The sequence below is a fragment of the Tasmannia lanceolata genome, unplaced genomic scaffold (genome assembly GCF_043159265.1).
Source record: "Tasmannia lanceolata isolate RefF3 unplaced genomic scaffold, GAP_Taslan_0.1 ptg000007l, whole genome shotgun sequence".
Taxonomy (NCBI): Eukaryota; Viridiplantae; Streptophyta; class Magnoliopsida; order Canellales; family Winteraceae; genus Tasmannia; species Tasmannia lanceolata.
In genome coordinates, this window is record NW_027518684.1 from 25,868,116 (window position 1) to 25,890,818 (window position 22,703).

The 22,703-nt window shown below is 38.7% G+C and overlaps 1 protein-coding gene across 2 annotated transcripts in view; it reads left to right on the forward strand.

The window, feature by feature from the left end:
* Positions 1-1,133: 1,133 nt before the first annotated feature.
* Positions 1,134-22,703, forward strand: part of PARP1 (poly(ADP-ribose) polymerase 2) — a 32,369-nt gene continuing 10,799 nt past the window's right edge. The window contains exons 1-10 of one of the 2 annotated variants that reach the window (XM_077385871.1): positions 1,134-1,354; positions 4,323-4,372; positions 4,520-4,700; positions 6,307-6,493; positions 6,841-7,180; positions 7,894-8,089; positions 8,202-8,348; positions 8,860-8,920; positions 9,050-9,113; positions 9,340-9,597. In XM_077385871.1, coding sequence (XP_077241986.1) covers positions 1,211-1,354; positions 4,323-4,372; positions 4,520-4,700; positions 6,307-6,493; positions 6,841-7,180; positions 7,894-8,089; positions 8,202-8,348; positions 8,860-8,920; positions 9,050-9,113; positions 9,340-9,597 — 1,628 coding nt within the window. In that variant the 5' untranslated portion in view covers positions 1,134-1,210. The remainder of the gene's footprint in view (positions 1,355-4,322; positions 4,373-4,519; positions 4,701-6,306; positions 6,494-6,840; positions 7,181-7,893; positions 8,090-8,201; positions 8,349-8,859; positions 8,921-9,049; positions 9,114-9,339; positions 9,598-22,703) is intronic. The other variant, XM_077385873.1, reaches the window with a different exon arrangement.

Below are 22,703 nucleotides of genomic sequence, written 5' to 3' on the forward strand. Positions count from 1 at the left end.
CTAAAAGCGATTTCCATAAAATTTCAGGGAAATGTTATCGACACGACCTTATTTTGATACTTGCACAGATCCAGCTGTCTTTACTTCTTGGAAAATACTTTCAAAACAAGATTTAGTGTGGAAAAGAAAAACGGGAGTGATGTGATTGTTGATTTGACCTTTTTCACAATGTATTTATTGCCTTTATAGGGATTTGAGCTCCCATCCTTTGTGTTTTAGTGGACGTGGCTCCAATGAATGATGCCCTTATTTTTTTTCACAAAATGGATTCCTGTTTTCCTAGCGGTGCTCTTACTTCTTTAATCGGCTCATGAGAGGTTTTTTGGTAAAACGTAATAACTTTTAGACAGCTCTTTAAACACTAAAGGACAAGATGGGTCAGCGAAAATATCAAAATATGGTTGTGCTGATATTAGGGGTGCAAGTTTGGCCCTGTCAGCCCTGACCCGCCTTGAGCCCGAACAGGGTTTGGGCTGGAATTTCCAACCCTGAGGGCGGGTCAGGGTTCATTTTTCAGGCCCTGACTCAGGGCCGGGTCGGGTTCAGGATTAATACCTCGGGTCAGCCCGACCCGACCCTAAGTTTTCTATTATAGAATTGAACCATCTGTGCATGTTTCTTTTGCTAATGTTTTCTATTATCTTGGATTGATGTTTCTTTAGATTATTATTATTAATTGTCTCTGCTGCCTGTCATGTTGTTGAATTCATATTGTTTTATTTCGTTCCCTTTCTATGTTTAGTGATCAATTTGTTCTATATGATATGTAGTTGCTTTATTTTTGGGACTCTTAACAGGTATTTGCACTAGGGTCAATCAGGGCCAACCCGGCCCGGCCCGACCCAATTAGGGCGGGCCAGGGCCGCACTGAGCCCAGTAGGATGGGCAATGGGTTGAGGTTGGCCAGGCCAGGATAATGGGATCCAGGGTTGGGCTAGGGTTTTGAAAAACCCGACCCAATCCGACCCTGTTGAAGGCCTTGCTGATATCATTTCCCAAAATTTTATTAGATATCCATTAAATACTTTCCACGTGGCAATTGTACATGTTGGCTTTTGTCACAACACAATGGACTACTACTCGAGTGTATGCTAAATTGCGCCATGGTTTATAAAAACGCATTCGAGGACAGCAAAGAGGACATAAATTCTCCCGGCCAGATAGAAAGAAAGAAAGGGAACTTTGCAAAGTTCTCTGGAGACTCTTTGGCATGGCGAATCCTCCGAAGCCATGGAAGGCCGAATATGCAAAGTCCTCGAGGTCTTCTTGCAAAACATGCAAGAGCACAATCGACAAGGAGAGACTCAGATTAGGGAAAATGGTGACTGCAACACAGTTCGATGGCTTCATGCCTGTATTTTCTCAACCCCCATTTTCTATTTTTAAGTTTCTCTTATTGTCTTTATGTTTTATTTGGTGGGTGTTCCTTGTCTGAGAAGATTTGTTGTGCGTTTTGTATTTTGTGATGTTTTTGCATATGTGTTTATGGATTTGATTTGGGTTTATGTTTATAGGCTTGTGTTGGAGAAAATCTGCCATGCAAATCTGTTTTTGCATTGTTATTTGAAGATCTAGTTGACTTATTTTCTGATAATCAATGAGGGATTCATTGCCTTTGTTAATAGGAGCTTTTATGTGTAAAAAGTTTGTTCTAGAGCTAGTCCTAGTTGAACATTGATATTACCTTGGGCAAGCGCTGAACAATGATTGTGGGTTGGGGATAATTTGTGTTTTCTTGTCATGGTCCTTTCTTTGGCTTATCATTGTGGTTGCTTAAACTGCAAAACCATTGAACGCATTGGTTGTTGCCTATTAAAAGGCGTAGGTTGAGCACAATTTGTTTGCATTCTTTTCTCCGTAGTTGAAATCATTTCTGATCAATGAACCATTGTCAATATGTCTTTAGTAGGATCTGCTTCGAACTGCCGACTCTTATTCTTTTTCGAATGATGAAAAACTTCGTTAAAAAAGTTAAATGAAGAAGAACAATCTGTGACCAAGATGGTCAACGGCAGAAAGGGAAAAGGAAAACAAAAAAATCCACTTAGATAGACACCTCAGTAGGGAAATGGGCACTAACAACTAGGGAATCTCTAGAAATGCCATTCCTAGCAAGGGAGTCTGTGATGCAAGACAACGTGGCGGGCAAAGGGAATGTGACTGGCATAAGGAGACCCGATCTGAGGTTCAAAGCCCTTTACAAATAAGTACTCAGGGTGTTGAAACTAGAATGATTGAAATTCTCCGAAATTATGGTTTCAACCTCATGAACCCCAGAAAGGGAAAATTTGGGATTTAAAAAGAGAAGTAGAAGAAAAAGAGAGGATAAAAGAAGGATGTTAAAGAGAAAAAATATGATCTTACTTAGGATATGGATAAATACTAGGGCAACATACAATTAGTTTCCAAAGAATCACTCCAAGGTTGGATGTAGGAAATCACACCCAAAGAATCACTCCAAGGTTGGATCTAGGAAATCACAACCACTATCAGTTTGCCGCTGCATCGACTGATTGAGCGGGTGTTGAAAAGTATTCGTGTAGTGCTCACTATGATCCAACACTTCCTCAACAGTGTCTGTGAATCTCCAATAAAACCCTTTCCATCTTTAACCCATTGGATAATATTGAGAGAATCTAGTTCAAGCCCCAGAGAATCAAGGGCATCAAGCTCGATGAGAAGGATGCTATGATAAATGGGCAAGCACTTCCGCCTCAGTCGAATATTTCGCCCTTTAGGACCTGAAAGCTTTTATCTTATCTTGCTGCATGCTCGTGGAGAATCCCTCCCAAATTTGACTGGACCTAGGTTTGATAAGCTCAAACCGTCAAAGTTGAACTTAATAAATCTAGGAGGCAAAGGGGACCGCATAGGAGAGGAGGAGTGTCTAGAGAGTACGCTTGCGTGAATTGCATTCCTACCCATGTTACATGGATTCTTCTAAATGGGCGAAGAATCCGTGTCGGACATCCCTCGGATTCCAATACTTTAGGATTCTTTGAGACACTTCTAGGTCTCTCTCTCTCTCTCTCTCTCTCTTCTTGAATACTACTACCACAACTTTACAATTACTGCATGTTTTCACTTCTACCCATCCTAATAGTAAGTTTCTTAAATGAAAATAAAACATTATATCTACTTTTCTTATTAAAATTTTCATTATATTACTTCTTAGAGTCATATTGTTATGTAGAAAAATTAAAATTTGAGAATTGATTAAAATATTTGGGTGAATCTATGAATCGTTCTTTTTGAGGTTTGCCGAATCTGACACTCGATACCCGCGTCGAATTCCGACACTCGTAGCTGTACTGATGCAACATAGATTCCTACGGAGGTGTAGGGGTGATTCCAAAACATCTTTGACCCCAAATGCGCAACCGTCCAAATGATGATTGAGGAAAATATCATCTTAAAAAGGGCAAGCACTACCTCTCTACTCTTATTTCATTAGGCAATTCTAGAATTTCTTGTAAGGTGATTGAAGCACTCTTTAAAAACACCCAGTTTCAATCATTTGCTCTCTTAACTTGGCCTGAGTCCTAGTTATTAAACAACAGATTGAACTTTTGAAGTACTTGCTCCTGAAATACCTCTGTCTTCATCTGAAGTCAGGAAGCCTATGAGCGTAGGATTGGGATCATGTAGTTGAATGTTTCGCATGCAAATTAGAAGTGTGGATGAGAGTATCTTTTTCCTCACTAGGAGAATTATACGTACATTGACCATGTTGCCCACGAGCTGGTTTATTTTATGATATATATTTTGATATTCAAATATAAATCAATATATATATATATATATATATATATATATATATATATATATATACGTATGTATATACATATAAATACATATACATACATACATACATATAACGTTTTGAGCAAAGGTCTAGATCATGTAGCTAATTATATGGTACATCATCATAAGATCCCTCTTTCCTGTGATTCCGTCAATTCTCTACTTCCCTCTCATAGCTCCCATTCATTCTAGGGTTTTAGTGCCTTTCCCTCTTTTCGTTCCCTTGAAATTACAAAGCAATATTCATATGAGTGCAGAAAATTTCTTATCATGGTCAAGGTCAATCTTGCTACATTTGATGCTTCATGAGAATGTCTTTTGGCTTTTATCTCCAGCAGCGTGTGCCTTTTTAACAGAATGGTTTTGGTAAACTTGAAACTCTGAAGATGTGATCATTCGTTTGATATCTATGCTGAAAAATTTTCTCAATCGTCTTTTAGAAAATTTTATGAACTTTCATTTTTCTCATTTTATACCATATCTTCCAAATTCTGAGCTGTATTTCTTTCTCGAACCAGATGTGGAATCATGCTCACTGCATCCTCAAGAAACCAAACCAGATCAAATCGTATGTATTCTCATATTTGGCCACCATGTCTCTCTTGAAAAGTATTTTTTGACACATTAATTATCTAGATTCATAATTGTTTTCCTAAAGTCCTAAATACTTGTATTTCTGTTCATCTGAGATTTGACTATCTTTGTACCATTTCAGCCTTGATGATGTCGAAGGCTTAGACTTGCTCCGTTGGGAAGATCAACAGAAGATACGAAACTACCTAGAGGATGCATCCTTAAATACAAGTGATGTTTCTGGGAATGAGTGTGCCGTTGAAGTTTCACAGTCCTCTCGTGCTGCTTGCAAGCGATGCAACCAAAAGATCATTAAAGGAAATGTGGGTTTATATCATTGATTGTTATCTCATTTTATTGCAAAATGTTATTTTCAACTTCCATGTTGCTTTTAGACTGTTTGGCGGATATTGGTATCTTATTTCTCATATGACTGATTGGATAACTCTTTGGGGACAAATTATATGGTGCAGGCCGTGAAGTACCGTGTGGGTGGTACGACAAAACTACCACCCATGATGTTTGATCCAACAGCAGCCTCTTAAAAAGTGGGCTGCTGTTGGGTTAAATATCAAGGGTGGTACCACCCATGGTTTTAAATTTTGGTTTCGGTATGTATTTCGGTTGAAATCCGGTACCCAAAAAAAAACAATAGTTTATAATGGGAAATGTTATCAGCACTAACTGTATTTTGATGATCGCATTCCTCAGTTTATTAAAAGTACGGTAGGTATGGCCCTCACTATAGGATGATCCAAACCGTCCATTAGATGTGCGACAGCCTAAATAGGTTGCCAAAAATTATTTCCATAGGTTGATCCTAACCCTCTGATCTTTAGAGGGTTAGGATCAACCCTCTAACATTTAGCCCCTCTACAGATCGGAGGGTTAGGATCAACCTATGGCAATGATTTTGGGGGCACAACCTATTTAGGCTGTGGCCCATCTAAGGGACGGTTTGGATCATCCTATGGTGCGGGCCATACCATACTTTTAATAAAGTGAGGAGTGCGATCATCAAAATACAATAGTGCTGATAACATTTCCCTTTATTATTTACCAATTTTCGACCAAAATTACCGAAATTTGGAAAAATATTAATTTTTTTAAAATTTTGAATTTCTCAAAATTCCAAATTTCTGAAATTTCTGCTGAAATTTGGGAAATCCAAAATTTCGCATTTCGAATTTCGGTTTCAGTCCCAACCGAAATCCGAATTTCGGACGAAATTTAAAACCATGGTACTGCCCACACGGGGCTTCAACCATATAAAAACTCTTTGGGTAATGGAAAAGCACTTTCCTTTTCCTTTGTCAATTGTTTATAATTTACTGTGATTTTACATAGCTTACTTGGGAAGTGTCTATGTGACTCAAGGCTGATAAGGGAATGTGTAGTTCTTATACTATCAACTCAGCACTTTCCATTTTCCTTTGTCAATTGTTTATAATATACTGTGATTTTACATAACTTACTTGGGAAGTGTCTATGTGACTCAAGGCTGATAAGGGAATGTGTAGTTCTTATACTATCAACTCAACCCTTTCCATTTGTGCACCCATCTTACTGTAATTAGGACTATGTATGGTGTAGATTATTTCATTCAAAGCTTGGTTTGGAAGTACCGCAATTATTCAAGTACTTTGTTACATCAATCTTTTCTTTGGGAAGGAGTTGGAGCTTGCTCTTTAGTTTACTTTTTTACTTAGTTTTCTCACAATTATGTCTTTTCTGTCAATTTTCTTTTGGCATGGTGTATGCTACGACCACTTTCTTGGTTCTAAATGTTAGAGTATAAATACTTCCATTATAGTAATATGGTTATTGAAAACTTTAAGGGATGCTATTAGATACAGTCTCATTTTGCCCATGGGGATTGCTCAAAAGAATTTCTTTTTAGGTTTTACCCTTTGCTGTATTTTGTTTTAGGTTCGTGTATCAGTCAAGCCTGACGGGCAAGGCAGCAGGAGTCTTGCATGGCACCATGCCAACTGTTTTATGGAAATGCATCCATCAACCAATATTGAGAAGCTGTCTGGTTGGGATAGCCTTTCTACTCAAGACAAGGACACTGTTCGTGCCCTAGGTAAAAAGGATGCTTCAACTGCCAAAAGTGGTACGCAAATCATTAATTTTGTGAGCATAGTTTTAAATTTCAGCCGTCGAAATATTTCAAAAGTACATTGAATCAGATTTTTACATGATTTCCCCAAAATTTTGCCGAAATCCGAAATTTCGTTTTTCACCCTGATTTACAAAATTTCTCCCGAAATGTTAAATATTTCCATTGAAATTAAAGATTTCTACTGAAATGGCTGAAACTTCCACCGAAATGGCCGAAATTTTCACCAAAATTTTATACATTTCGGTGGAAATTTAAAAAAAACTTTGTGAGATGGAAGGAACCTGATTCTGAGGTCCTTTATATCCTTTCTGAAGCTTTAGATGTGTTGTTCTTTTCAGTTCCAAAGGCTGAAATAAAAGATAACCGGGAACTTCCACAACAATCGACTTCGAAAGGCACTAAACGCAAAAAGGCCGTGAACGATGATCAAAAAGCAAAAATTCCAAAATCCGAAGGAAATATGACAACTGGCAAGGTGACTAATAGTAATGCCAGGGATTCTGGAAGCCTTAATTCAAGTGCTAGTGATTTGGACAAAAAGCTGGAAGAACAAACTAAAGCGTTATGGGCTGTAAAAGACGACCTTAAGAAGCATGTGACCACAGCAGAGATGCGGGAGATGCTTGAAGCTAATGGGCAAGATACAGTTGGATCAGAATTTGATTTACGAGACCATTGGTAAAGCTCTTGAAATGCACATCCAAGGATGCTTCCTACTTCCTAGTATTTGTCACTTTTGACAATTTCCTTGGCTACAAGGATATTATTTATGAAGCTGTATACTTGGGAATGGTCCTATTGCCATAGTATTAACTATGTAGGTTATTATATATAAAAAAAAACTATATAGGTTGATTCATGAGAATTCTCAGGCTCTCTGGATGTTCTTTTTCTTCTTGCAAACTGTTATGTATTTTCATATATTCAGCATGTTTACTCTTTCTCCCTGATATTTGTTCAAGTGTCATACATTTTAATAGTGCCTATTTCCCAGCAGCAGGAATGGAAATGTGTTTACTGCAAAGTTGATTGATTCAGAAGTCTTTGATATATATATTTTCTTGAGCACATGAGATACATAGAAATAGAAGTGATGGAAATTTGCATTATGTTTGTAAATCTAAAAGATAATGTATGCGGTTATTCCCAAAAGCTATTCCACTTTCTTGGTAGTGGGACTACTATATTATTTTGAGAAATATATCAGGTTCGCATGCTGTATGAATGAACATCTTGCTTTTTTTGGTTATGGCACCTCTGCACTGCACTTTATTTGGGATTTTTGAATTTATGCATAGCAGGGAAAAAGATGTTTTATTATTATTCTCATTCATTAAGTTCCCAACAGTATATGTAATCTGACTTGATTCTTTTCATATGCCATTGTCAAGCGCGGATGGAATGATGTTTGGAGCCCTGGATACCTGCCCTATCTGTTCTGGTTCTCTACGTTATGTTGGAGGCAAATATCATTGCCACGGGTATGTATCAGCATGGAGCAAGTGTGCATTCTCAACTATCGAACCTATACGACTCAAGGAGAAGTGGAAAATTCCAGAAGAAACAAGTAACCAATATCTTTGCAAGGTATCCTACAGTTAGAAATGCTATGTAACAGTGGTGTTTGATCACAAGTTTACAATATATGATTTGCTGCAGTGGTTTTAATGACAAGTTTACAATATATGATTTGTTGTAGTGGTTTAAATCACAAAAAGGAAAGAAACCTGAACGTGTTCTGCCTCCACCATCTTCCAACAAATCTTCTGGAAGTGAATCCGGTGCTAAAAGTGAAAGATTGGAAGATTTGAAAGTTGCCATCATTGGTTTACTCAAGGAATCCATGGTACGATTCGTTCTTTTGTAATCTATTCTTTCCACAAGCTTGGATGGTGATTTTAGGGTGAGCCCTGACTTTGATTGATTATGAAATTAAAAAAGGACTAAAATCTATAGACCGTATAATTTATAAAATAAATTACTGAAAAAACAAAAAACAAAAAGATATGGATAGATGGTGCATTTGGTGCTGAGAATCCTAGCAATGCTGCTTGGTTTGGGGTCTGTTAGCTTATAAAAAAGCGAGGGGTATGCAAGTTAGGATGTCCAATATCTATTATTGGACTTGGAAGATTCGAAAGTTGCCTTCGCTGGTTATTCAAGGGTTCTTTTTGTAATTTATTCTTTCCCCAGTGCACATTTTTTTTTTTTTTTTGAATGATAGTGCACAATTTTACTAGCTATAGGATCATGACTGGCTGTTACGCTGATGTTGTGCATGATACTTTTCCAAATATTGAAAATTTATTTTTCTGTTGTACATATGTTATATTCTGTTAATATGATGCAATGCTCAGGATGAATGGAAGAGGAAAATTGAAGGAGCTGGTGGAATGGTTCATGCGAAGATCAAGAAAGGTATGATTCAATTTACTAGAATTTGATTTGAATGTGTTCCCTGCCATATAAATAATTGATGGAAATGGATATACACTCTCTAAGAAAATAATCATCTATGCTATTGTAATTCTTGGTTTCTGCTTGCAGACACTAATTGCTTGGTTGTGGGTGAAGAGCTGGATGGTCATGACCCTGAGATCAAGAAAGCACGGTGAGAACTGCTGTTAGAATGGAGCCATGGATTGAAATTTCAGTTTCGGTGTCAAAATTTTTCGGTTTCGGACAAAATTTGGTTAAAAAAATAATAAAAAATTTAGGATATTTCCAATATTTATTCCGAAATTTCTGAATTTTTGGCTTTGAAATTTAAAAAAAAAATTAAAAATTAAATTATTCAGAAGGTTTTCATGATAAGATACTGACAATATTATTCACAGGAAGATGAAATTACCCATAGTAAGGGAAGATTATCTGGTTGACTGTATTAAAAAGAAGAAGAGGCTTCGATTTGATCAGTACAAGGTTGAAGCTGTTAGTGAGGTTTCAAGAGATAATATGATCACTGTGAAAGTCAAAGGGCAAAGTGCCGTGCACGAATCCTCTGGTTTGCAAGACTCAGGTCACATTCTAGAGGACAGGTCAAGCATCTATAATACGACCTTGAACATGTCTGACCTTTCCACTGGTATTAACAGGTGGGCCCATTTCAAAATTTTTACTTTTATGTGTATATTGATGATATCCGTGCTTCATTGTTTTAATAATGCCACTTTCTTTATTTTATACTTTCTATTAGCTGCTATTCTGTTATGGGCTGCCACAACTCCAAAAGGCTATCCACAACAAATCCGGAAAGTTGTAAAACTATTGAATCATGACTCATTTGTTTCATTCTCAATGTCTTCAACTCAACTCAACTAAACCTTCATTCTCAATCTCTTAAATGAAAAAAAAGGACAATGGTATTAAGTATTAACACACAAGCCCAAAAGTTTAATTCTTATTTCTTGCCATTTGATTCATCGGCTGACTGAGGATCGCTAATGAGCCATGTATCTCATCAGCATTCTCTATCCAGAAAGCAACCTTCATGATTGTACTAATTAAACCTTGCATTTATATGATTAATAAGGACTCATTGATGAGTTTCCTTTTTTCACCGTATAATTTTTGCTATTTTCTTATAGTTAAACTATCATAATCTTGCTAGAAGCTTCTTTTAGTTTTTTTTTTGAAAGAATTGACATACCAATCTTTTTGCTTCTCGTTATAGGGTAACTTCTTGTATTCAACCAAAAAAGTAAAGGTGCTTACACCAAAATCCAACAATGAGAATATAAACCTAGTAAACCCTCTTTCCCATGAACTCCAATCCTCTTCTATGGTCACTAACCACTTCCCAGTCTGTGAGGATCTTCAAAGATGAGGAAGCAAAGAGGAAAACCAAACTGGATTCTACCCTTGACCAGCACCCCCTTCCCGTGTCTCTCCCTCTCTCTGCTTGAGCTCTCAGACCTCATCTCCCCTTTGTTATGCTCTTTCTCACATCTCCCGGACATTCTTTAGAGTATTCGTAGCACTCTGCCTGATGGGGACCATTCTATATTTTAATTCAAGTGTCATTTAGGTATTTTTGTAGGTCCTTAAAGCTATTGTAGGGGTACCCCAATCTTTTCCCATCAATATCACTTAGTTTATTTATGTTATAAGTTTTTAAATTGGGGTCCAGAAGTGTATTACAAAAATCTTAAGTGATAAATATAATTAAGTCATTTGTAATTAGTTACTTAAGTTTAAGTGATCCGAAGGGCCCACGCTTGCAACTTAAAGAAGTCTTTTAGTCTATTTGTGGTAGGAGATGTCTATGTAGGGATTTCTAGTTAAGCTAGGAGTTCCAATTTGTTCTGACTTGGTATTTGGGTTCGTTTAGAATTAGTGTATTAAAACTTGAAGTCTATCTTTTATTTATCTATAAATGTAAGGCCTTTTGCCACTGTTGAGAATATATTATACAAAAAAAGATTGCAATTTGCTCCCAAGATTGGTTGAACCCTTTTCTGAGCTTTATTTTAAATCTCTTGCTTTAATCCCCTTTCTTTTCAGTTCTTGACATCTACATAATATCTTTGATCCTTGTGTCCCCTTAATCTCACCAAAAACCCTCGTCTGGACCTTTCCGGCTTACATCCAAACATTCCTGGCATACGTCTGCACATTCCTGGCATATGTCTGCACCCTTCTAAACCTACCCTAAACCTGGTAGAAATACTTTTCCAATCTAATCACATATTTTAGGATCCAAAATCCTATTTTTCACCCATTCTTTTCACTAGTCAAGTCACGGGTTGACAACTATGATCAGGGCTGCATGTATACTGATTTTCTGTGCCCGTCCTGCATAAATTTGGTATCAAAGCTACATGTATCTTTCCGAAATCTTTGGATCATTTATTCCTTCTCTGTCCTTTCTCTTTCCAGATATGGATGGGCATCTTCAAATTTTTTGGAATGTCTTGGGTGCTCCCAAATAGTATTGTGAAGGTTATTTTAAGTTGGCGGGGTGCACATTTCATGGCTGCCTGGGACAATCGATATGGCGGTCAATACCGGTCGATACCATTCGCAATCACTTGGCACATATGGTCGAAACGTAATGACCGCATTTTCAATGGTAAGGGCAGGACGTGGCTTCATACGGCGCTTGACATCAAATTGTCCCTGATTGCATGGGCTCACGCTAAGGGGGGGATACCCTACTCTACGGGGGCCATTCTAAACATCTGGACGGAGGTTATTCAAGAAAAAATAGCTGTATCTAGTAGGGCTGCAACTCGGGTCGGGCTTTGGAGAACCCAACCCTACCCGAGAAATATTTCGGGTCGGGTCGGGTCGGGTTTGTTTTCGGAAAACCCACGATTCCCAAACCCGGCCCTACCCATGATAAATCTCGGGTCGGGTCGGGTTTTTTCACGTTGACGCAATTTTTTAGGGAAAATTCTTGTTTGGCAAGGCAACTCAACTCATAGAAGCAGAAATTACGCTCACATTACACTTGAATCAAACAATGATGTAATTACACTCACATTACACTTGAATCAAACAATGCTGTAATCAAACAATGTTGTAATTACAATCAAACAATGCTGAATCAAACACTTGAATCAACTCAACTCATAGAAGCAGAAATTACACTCACATACAATAACAGTGGGTGCGTGGGTTTTCACTTTTAACTTTTAACTAACAATAGAAAAAAATGTACATACTATAACTTATGTAACTCGGGTCGGGTCGGGTCGGGCCCCTTCAAACCCGGCTCGACCCGAGATTCATCCGGGCTTTTGAATGCTCAACCCGGCTTGACCCGAAACCCATGAAACTTGAACCCAACCCAAGCTATTTTCGGGTCGGGTCAGGTCGATGCGGGTCGGGTAAAACCCGGCTCGAGTTGCAGCCCTAGTATCTAGAATTACTCGACGCTGGTCTCCTCCGCCAGAGGACTGGCTCAAACTCAACTTTGATGGAAGTTCAGTCGGGAACCCGGGTAGAGCTGGGGTTGGGGGCGTTATTAGGAATCATTGCTGTAATATTATCATGATATATTCGGGCCCAGCTGGTGTATGTGATGCGAATGAAGCTGAGGTGTCTTCACTCTTCTCTCCTTTTTGGGCTAAGATGGTATGGGAAGAATAACTTGGGTCCACTTATTGTTGAAGGCTATTCTTCTAACACCATTGCTTGGGCCAAAAACAGATGCAGTGGTCCTTGGCTGTTAGCAAGCAAGGTCGACGAAATCCGTGACTTGGCGAGAGCTATTCGCCCTCAGTTCGTTCACATGTGGAGATCTGCGAAAGTGCGAATACCGTGGCCGATGAATTCGTGAAACAGATTTGGTCTTCCATGCTAGTGGAGTGGCCTAGCTTCTCGGATTACTCTTCTGTTATATTTGGATTGGGGATCTTTTCTTTTTGGGTCTTATCATGATGACATGTAAACCAGGGACATCTTGTCCCCTTTTTTATGTTTCCATGATATTTTAATAAAATTTCATTACCTTTAAAAAAAAATGTATAGTGATCTTTCCGTACTTATCTTGTGCAATTGCCTCACATCCCTCACACAATAGCAGGCGTTCTAAATCTATCCTTCTCTCCATGTCTGTCCCTTCTTTCTCTTCTCAAACTCTTTCCTCGTTTCATTACCTTGATTCATTTTTTTTTACAATGGGCCATTACCTTGATTCATTGATCCAATGATTTCTGAATATTAATGTTTTAGGGTGATAAAAGACATCAAGTTGCACCAGTGGAGTGCATTATATTTATTGATAACCTAGAAATAAAATTATTCATTTTCAACCAAAGAAATGCAATGTAATCTATTAAGATAACATGTCGATCATGGTCACATTTGGAGCCCGTTTCACTGGGTGAGAATTTAACTCCGTTGATACCCTTTCATATTCCTAAGGGAGGCTCGAGAAAGCCAAGGAGATGTAATGAACATTCCAGAAGTCTAAAGAGGTGTAGAAGACTGTTGGAGGCTTGAACGTGTGTGCACTTATATTGTAGGGATTCCATAATATTCTTGTATTCTCTTTGTAGAGACATGTAGAAGGTTCGAGGAGGGTCCTGGACCGTTGGATGAGTTGTTGTCGCATGATCCAGACTATTGGTGTGTTTGAAGAGGGAACCTATAAATAGGTGAGGCATCCCCTTTTGCAAATCACCTCTGAACCTCTAAAACCTGTGAACCAAGGTTGCCAGGGCGGGATTCGATTCGGGATTCGAAAGCGGGATTCGAAGGTTCCAGGGATGGTTGGGAGCGGGATTCGATTTTTCGCCGGAGATTCGCCGGGGAGTCGCTGGAGAGTCGTCGGAGAACGATAAAAACTTAATAAATGATAAAATTTAAGGAAAAATACTTGAAAATCAAAATCTAAGCATTCAACTGTACACCATTAAACATAAACATGATTCTCCAAATACCAAAATTATAACAGTTTTTCATTCAGGAGCCAGGAGGCCCAAGACTCCACCATTAAACAAAAAATTCGGTTTACAAAAAGCCAAATATCAAAATTATTACAGAATTTCTCCAGTATTTTCAAATAAAAAGAAATAAGGTTAGGCTTTTCTCTTCCTCTTCGAATAAACAAGATCAGTTCGTCCTCTTCCTTCTCCTCTTCTTTCTACATTTTCTGTAAAGGAAAAGTTTAAATAAATGAATTAATATTTATAAGACTGATATCTTCACTGGGAAATTGAAGTGTTAAAAATTTTAAATATTTCTCTTCAAGTGTAAAATTGTACCTCCCACTGTACGTTCTCCACGCCCTAGGAAACTAGTAATACGACCTTGAGTGTTGGATGGTCGTCTAATTTCAAGTTCCGAGCTGCTGACCACTCTTGGAGTCCCAGATCCTGCAGCTTCGTCATTGTCGTCTAAGTCACGAATAGTGAGTGAAGGACTTGAAGGTAATGCCTGAGATGACGCACGAAATGTAGAAGGTCTAAGGAAATCATCATCGAGATCCTGCCATTCCATATCCTTCATTCTGATAGAGGAGTCATCCATAACTGGGAGCTCTGGGTTGATGTCCCATTTCCTATTTGGTACTTCTTTGTATGCAGCCGCATTATATCTAAATAATAGATTCCAAATTAAATAAATAATCTAACAAGTAATGAAAAACAATTATTACATGCAAAAACGAAACAAAGAACTTAAACCTGGATAGGAGTCTAAGATTTGAGTGGATGTACACAAGGGTATCAGCACGATGTGAATTTAAGCGATTAAGCTTTACGTTGTGAATGAAGCTATACATGATCCACACTCTCTGCAGAATATGTGCTGGCTGTGAGAGAATTTTGATGGCCACTGATTGTAACTCCGGTACATGACTTCCATGAAAGTTCCACCATTTGGTCACAGACATCATGGGATCTTTCGCATCCTCCCTGGCAAATTTACTGGAAAACCTTCCAACCCTTCCTATGAAATCATATAATTGACGTCTAATCGTACCACTCATCTCATCATCAGGGAGAGATCCTTAATTGCTTCATAAACAACATCCATGATTTCAGGGTCTTTATCTGAAAATAAAATAGAATAATTAATTAGTCGGCAACATAAATGAAGATAAATACAATTACATTATGAAAATTCACAATATGAGAAACAATTACATACCTGGGGTGACTCGTTTACCACCATCTGGTGCTGGAATACTGAGATATGCAGGGTCATAATATTTTGGAGTGAGTACACGAGCCAAGGCATGCATTCGAACATTCATCTTCCCCCATCGTTCCACCACAATACCATGAATATGATTGTACATGTCAGGCACATCTTTCAAGTTATCTTTTATTTGTCCTAACATATTGTCCATGCCTTCGTACACTTCTGATATTGGACAGCCTTCCTGATATTGGACAGCCTTCCTGGTCAGTGAACTTAATCATTTGATAGATGGGCTTCGTAATTAATAATGCCAATCTTATGTTTGTCCAAAATTCATCAGAGACTATACAAGTAGTTGTCATCTCGCCCCTCTCGATCATCACTTTGTCGGTGCAAGCATTCAACCAATCTTTCCAAGCATCTGTCAATACTGTCATCTGCAACGCCTCCTTTACATCAAGAAGTCTCTTAAGTATAGTATAATGAGTTGCAAATCTAGTCTTCTCAACTTTCAGCAACTCAAACTTCGAATTGCTTCTAAATATAGCAAGAGCCTGCGAATGATTGGTAATATGTTTGACGACATCCTTGCAGGAATGGTAAGTCTCTCCAATCCAACCTAGGTGCTTATGCTTGGTCAAGTCTTTGAATATCAGATTTAATGTGTGAACCACACAAGGAGACCAAAATATGTGAGAATAAACTTTATTAACCTCTGTCCCAGCAAGCTTGCAATTGGCTGCATAATCTGTCACCACTTGCACAACATTAAAAGGCCCTACTTCTTGAATGGCATCCAACAAAAAGTTTGCAATGTTTTTCCCTGATTTTTCCACGGCAGAGAAGTCGTGCGCATAGAGAAACATCGAACCGAACATATTCGATGCCAGTACATTAATCAGGGCTTTGTTCTTCACGTTTGTCCATCCATAAGAGACAATAGAAAGCCCATGTTCAGGCCATTTTTCTCTTAGAACACCTAGATCTCTTGTTACATTCTCTTTCTCATGATCCAATAAAGTTGTTCTTGCTTTCAAATAAGAAGGCAACTTGTATCCAGGCACAAAATTGGCAGCAGTTATCATCTCTTGAAAATATGGAGATCGGAGGACGTTAAAGGGAATCCCATTGGCGGCAAAAAATCGCAGCACTTTATGATTAACATCGTCTCTATCCTTTGCTCTAAAAGACATGCCGATTGGTGATTCAACAGCCTTACTTGAAGAAGTCGCACAAGAGCTGGAAGACTTGGCAAGCACGTCTAACCGTGATTTCTTCAGTGGCACTCTTCCGGATAAATTCTTTGCTCGTTGGACTTGGCTTTTGATATGCTCTTGTAATTCTTAGTCTTTTGCAACTACACTGCAATATGCTATTCCTTGACCTTGACCTCTTGGTACTTTCACAAGGTGTGCGTGCACCCTTATATAAGTCCCAGCGTAAACCTTCTTACAGTGGTTATATTTCCACTTTTTGGTTCCCCCATGTCCTTCCCCAGCTTTCCTTCCTTTGACTACGTGTGACCATAAAACTGTTGCTGACCTTGCGTTCGGACTCAACACTATGTCCTCATCATAGTCTTCTTCCACATATTCTTCATCATAGTGGTATTCTAGGTCCCCTTAAAAAACCACGTCATCATCACCAACACCTCCTTGGCCTTGAAATTCTTGGTCGACAGTCTCGTCCATCTTCACTCAATTGCCTCTGAGAGAATCAAATTGTAAAATATTTGGCTAAGTATGATAGAAATTTTCTACCGTGAGTGTCTTACATGCATGTATGCAGGGGTAGGGCCAGGGTTGGGTTTCCCGTGGCGCAGTGTCGAATCCATTGGATTTATCCAACAGACCGTCTTATGTTGGAATTCCCGAGGGTATTGGTATTCACTATTTTGCAAGGGTAGGGGGTAGGGTCAGGGTTGGGTTTCCCGTGGCGCAGTGTCGAATTCATTGGATTTATCCAACAGACCGTCTTACGTGGGAATTCCCGGGGGTATTCACTATTTTGCAGGTATGTTGTACTTGAGAGAGTGTATAATATTTATCTTTCATCAAAATATAAAACTACATGAAACGTTACAAAGATAAGAAATAACATGAAGCAATAATTGCACAATACAGTTAACTACCCATTACATAAGCACTATTTGAGAATACAACATAGTAATCAACTAATTAACTATTACATAGATCTGATACCCGTCCAACAAAATACATCATCAAAATACAAATAAATCACCCCCTTGCACCGCTCTCAGAAGCAGCACTTGCCTCAGGAGCACCACTTGCCTCACCAGTCCCATACCATTCCCAAAAATAGTCGTTCACCTCTGCAGGCGTGGGGTTGTTCTGAACGACAACGATTGTTCGCCGATTCCAGTCTCTATCAATCGCATTCATTGTCTTCATCTTCAAGGGTTGAGGGCGAAAGGAGCCCGGTACCGAAACATCCATCATCGCTATGTGATGTTGGGCTCCATAATACTGTCGGAGGATCCGCAGAGGCAAGTAAAATGAAATGCTCTGGAAACCCATTATCCGAACACACTTTTGACCAGAATCTCGAAGACTGCAGAGGAAATGGGCAGCCATGGGAGAGTCCACTCAATGTCCTTACTTTCGCGACCCTCAAGCCATATAGCCCAACTGTCGCGATCATCGAATGAAACCAACACCTCCCGAGTATTAAAACTCCTCGTCCAGGCTCGTATTGGCAAAGGTGGTGGAGCCAAAATTCGTAATCTCTCCACTAACCAAACCTAAATAAAAAAAAAGTTATGAATAATAATTATCCATCTATAACCAAGCACATCATTCAAGCATTTTTAATAAACCATCTAATAATACTTACATAAAGAATGACGGAACTTCCCGAGAAGTCAGATCTAGTAGATCGACGAGCACTATCTAGGCTATCAAAAAGTTAGGCTAAGACAGTAGGAGCTGGATTTGCACCTTTGTGAACTTGATCAACCAAGTCTACAAAATATAGCGGGATCAAATCCGATGACTCTGATCGGCCCGGAAAGAGAAACATTGGATAAGCACATAGTGCTAAGGCATTTTCACGGCAACGACTATACGCCTTATCCAGTTCTCTACTTGGTGAAAAGACTTGTACTGGCTTGTGCACGAAGATACTACTCGCCTGACGGTAGTGAGCTAGGGACTTCTGTGGCACACCAATCAGACGGCTCAATGCCTTATCATAGCCCTCCTTAAAGGAAGGCTTGAACAAGGGACGATCAGCAGAAATGCAGAGCATCATGCAAATATCTTCATGAGTCGGACAAAGCTCTTGCATTCCAAAACGAAACACATGCAAATCTGGATCCCAACAACTGATTGTGGTATGAATCAAACCCCAATCAACACAGATAGTGGCAAGATTGCGTAAGCTGCATAGGCCCACCGTGCCAAGATTAATGCCTTCCACTTGTTGCAACCCATTGATCCATGCCATTAAACCATTGTTGGAGACTTCAGCCATTCCGCTCGCCATCACTCCTAAAGGCCCCACGTAGGCTCGTATGTAGTCTCGTACTATTATCGAATGACAAATGATAAACAATATCTTATTAGTTCAAAAGACAAGCTAGGATAGCATTGAATATCAAAATATGGCTGGGCTAAAATCATATCCCTCCTATAATTTCCAACACATATCTAGGGAAATGATATTATCACTGTAATCTTTTTTATCTCAATAAGTCAGAGACAAATTGAGTTTGTACTCTGATGCTCTCCTAGCTTGTCTTCTTATAATGGGCTTGTGAGAGGTTGTTGGAAGTTGGAACCTTTTCAGTCACAACCCATTAAATACTAAAAAGCAAACAAATACTTATCATTCCCAGATAATATATCAAACCCATCTACTGTTTATACTTTATTTGCACAATCACAATCATCAAAATATTATTTTTAATAAAAAATCAGCACATTCAATCATAAACAATATTTCATAAAAATATATTTGCACAACAATGAGCACATTCAATGTAATAATATTCAATTTTGAACTCAAACTCAATTCTCAAATTCTAAAATTAATTGGGCCTGAATGCACTTTTGAATCAGTAAACACTTTTGGAATTCAAAATTTACATCTCATGTAGTGTGTGTCAAGTATAGTTTTTTTTTTTCAAAAAGGACAGTGGGGCTAACTTCTTAGGATGATCCAAAGTTCCAAACCATTTGTTGGGCAACTGAATGTGTACCCCATTGATCATTTTCACAGGATGATCCTACCATTTGTAGATAAAAAAGTTCATAGATCAGAGGTTTGGTCATCCTATTGAGAGATGATCCATGGCGTACTACACGTTATGGCCCGACAAATGAATGGTTTGGATCATCCTATCAAGTGGGCTCCACTGTACTTTTGAAAAATGCTGGACTTGATATAAAAATTCCAGAAAATTAATAATTCCCAAAAACCAAAAGCTACTGACGTTGGATTGGAGCTACCATGTTTTGATAATTGCACTAACTCATCTTGGCTTTTATTTTTTAACGACATTAGAAAAGAGTCAAAAGACAATTTAAATGGAGAAAAATGGTGCAATAATTAAAACATGGTAGTGCTAACTGCTAACATTTTAGGGGGGGGGGGTGGTGTTCATTTTCAGAGAAACTGAGAATGGTTTCTGTGTGAGAATGGTTTCTAAGAGAAACCATCCACAGAAACCGTGTGGTCGTGCGGGGGGGATAAAGCTTTTTTAGTTTTTTTTTAAAATAAAAAAAAAAAATACCTGCAAAGTTCTTCTTCTTCTTCTTCTTCTTCTCCTTCTTCTTTCCGGCGAACGGTCGGACGGCGAGGAGAAGGGGGAGTGAGAGGGGCGGCAGTGAAAGAAAGAGAGGAGAAGAGAAGATTTCGGTTTTTTAGGGTTTCACTCAAAACCCTCATTTTATAAGCATTTTTAAGGTATTAAAATGAAATTACAAACAAGCCCCCACTGAAATACCACCCTTAATACAAAAAAGATGGTCAGAACAATAATTTAACGTCAAAAAGTTGGGATTCACAATTCCCATCACTTAAAGAACGGATTTTATGTAATGGGAATCGCGGTTTTAATTTTTTTGATTCCCGAATCCTAATTACGTAAAACCGCGAATTTTATTATAATAAAACGCGTATCCCAAATTTAAGAATCGCGATTCCGGTGGAAATAGAATCGCGATTCCCAAATTAGGATTTGTGATTCCGATTCAATCGATTCGGGATTCCCCGATTCTGGGGAATCGTATCGAATCACGATTCCGATTCGCGATTCGGGGAATCGCGAATCCCCACCTTCAGGTACGAATCCTGCTTCCTTGCTGTGAACATTCAGAGTTGTAAACTTTTCCACAACGTGATATAGGTCTTCTTCCCATTCCACTCTTGTGCAAACTGAGCCAACAGAAGTGGCTAGGATTCACATATTTGGTTCCGTGGCATAGACTGAGAGAGTAGTGGAATAAGTAGTCAACAGTGAGGATACAGGCATTGGATTTGCCTGAAACTTATCTCGGAGAATAGTAGTTGTAGTTTGGTTGTCAAACTCGTAGAGTAGTGGTAGGGGGTGTCATTACCAATATAGAGAGAGCAGAGAGAGAGAGAGAGAGGGGAGAGAGAGAGAGAGAAAAAACATCTTTCCCATGAAATCCAAGCAAAATTCCATCCTTTTTATGGTTTTGGGCTTTGGATATTATAGGGAGAGGACAAGGGTGCACAGCAGCAGACATGCAATGATTAACGAGGAGACATCCGTGGGAGTCTCCAGGGATTTCAATGCTATATTGGCAACCAAACAAGGAGTTTTGCTGATGTGGCACCCAAATGCCGAGCAAAATCCTTAAGCCATCCCGGTTTTTCTGCAACCAAACACACCCATAAGGATAATTCACTAACCCATTACGTTATAAGCATGGGGACTAGTGTTATATCAGGACTCATGAGCCAACACAGCCCTCCACTTAGACGTATTCATCTTTTTCTCAAAAAAATTAAGTCAAGAACTCTGTTAACCACCCCACTTTAACCTTTACAGGTGTCTGCTCTGTTCATCATTTCTCTTCATCATTTTTTTGAATTGATAATTCATTAAAAAAGGAAAAGCCAAACATGCGTGTAATCAAGGAAAGAGAACAACTACAAAAAGAAAGGAAGATGAAGAGAACAACACGAAAACGAAAGAGAAAATGAAAGAGAAAACAAAGCTAAAGCTACTACTCAGGCATCTCATGCCATATAACTTCGTTTCTACAACTAGTACCAAAATTTGCAAGTTTTGTCGGCATTTGAGTCTGAGCAATCCTTGAGTATAATACTTCTAATTCTTAAAAAAATGCTATGGAAATCTTGATCGAGGCTTAGAATCTTTCTTGATCCAATTGATCGTGAATGTGATAGAACATTTGCCTTCTGTCCAAGCTTTATCACCGCTAATCTCCGCCAAATGAGATGTTCCAAAAGAGGTAGCTTTCATTATCCATGAATGATTCCACTGCAAGCTACAACCCCCTCGTGTTTCGAGCAGAACCAAGCGGACAAAAAGAGAACAAAATGCCTAAGATTGAGTAGTTCATTATATGATCTTCAGGAAATTTAGAACTCTCTCTCTCTCTGTCTCTCTCTGTCTCTCTCTCTCTCCCAATTTAGTTTTTGTATAGAATGGTAGCGAATTTATCTGCTTGATAGTCAGCCTTCTTTTTGTTGTCATCATTGTTGCGGTTGACAAGGTGAAGTAGAGTTCGGAGCATTTTCTGGTTTTGTGAGGGGTGATAGAGGAAGAAGACAAAGTTGGAGAGAAATCCTTAAGAAAGGGAGAGAATGGAGATCTTTAAGGACTCGGAAACAGTTTGCATGGAGGCTTTTGTTTAATAAGATTTGTTACTCTTTGTTAGAAAAAGCTTACTCCGGCCTTAGGAAACCATTAACTGAGCTCATTTTCATTTACTTTCATTCATCAAGTCTGTCTTTTCCTCTTATTCTTTTGTCCTATTCACTGGGGCCACTTCCACTTATAGATGAGCCCACTCATGTTATCGTACCCCTTTCTTCTATTCACTCGGTCCACCTTTACTATCTCGCCCTTTTTTCTTATGTCAAGGCCCACACTCTTATCCCTTGTCCCCATTCTTTGAGTTCACTGTTGTTCATTAGACACCAATTTTATAGAGATTTGTTATTCACGATATCATCTTGCTTTGACGACTAATATGGTCTGAATAAGGAAACCATCTGGGTGGTAAATGCCAAGCCCCTCGTCTATAAATAGCATCACGATGTATAAAGAAAGGCAGTCAAAAATTTTCAAGCTCCCACTTAGAGTCTGAGCTGCTGGAAACATTTTCTCCATTTCCAGCTCTAAGTTTTACTTCCATTCCCATTAAATCTCACAACCCTTGTAACTTTCTTTAGTTAATTGAATTTTTAGTTTACTTGCCAATCATCACCAAACAACTCCTCTTGCCCTCTCTTTGTTACCATTCTTTCTGTTCATTCAAGGTCATTCAAATTATCTTCACCTCATTCTCCCATACGGTGATTAGAGATAAATGACATTTGTTCCTTGCGAAATTTATGGTATACATTTTTCATTATATTAAAAGGAGCAGGT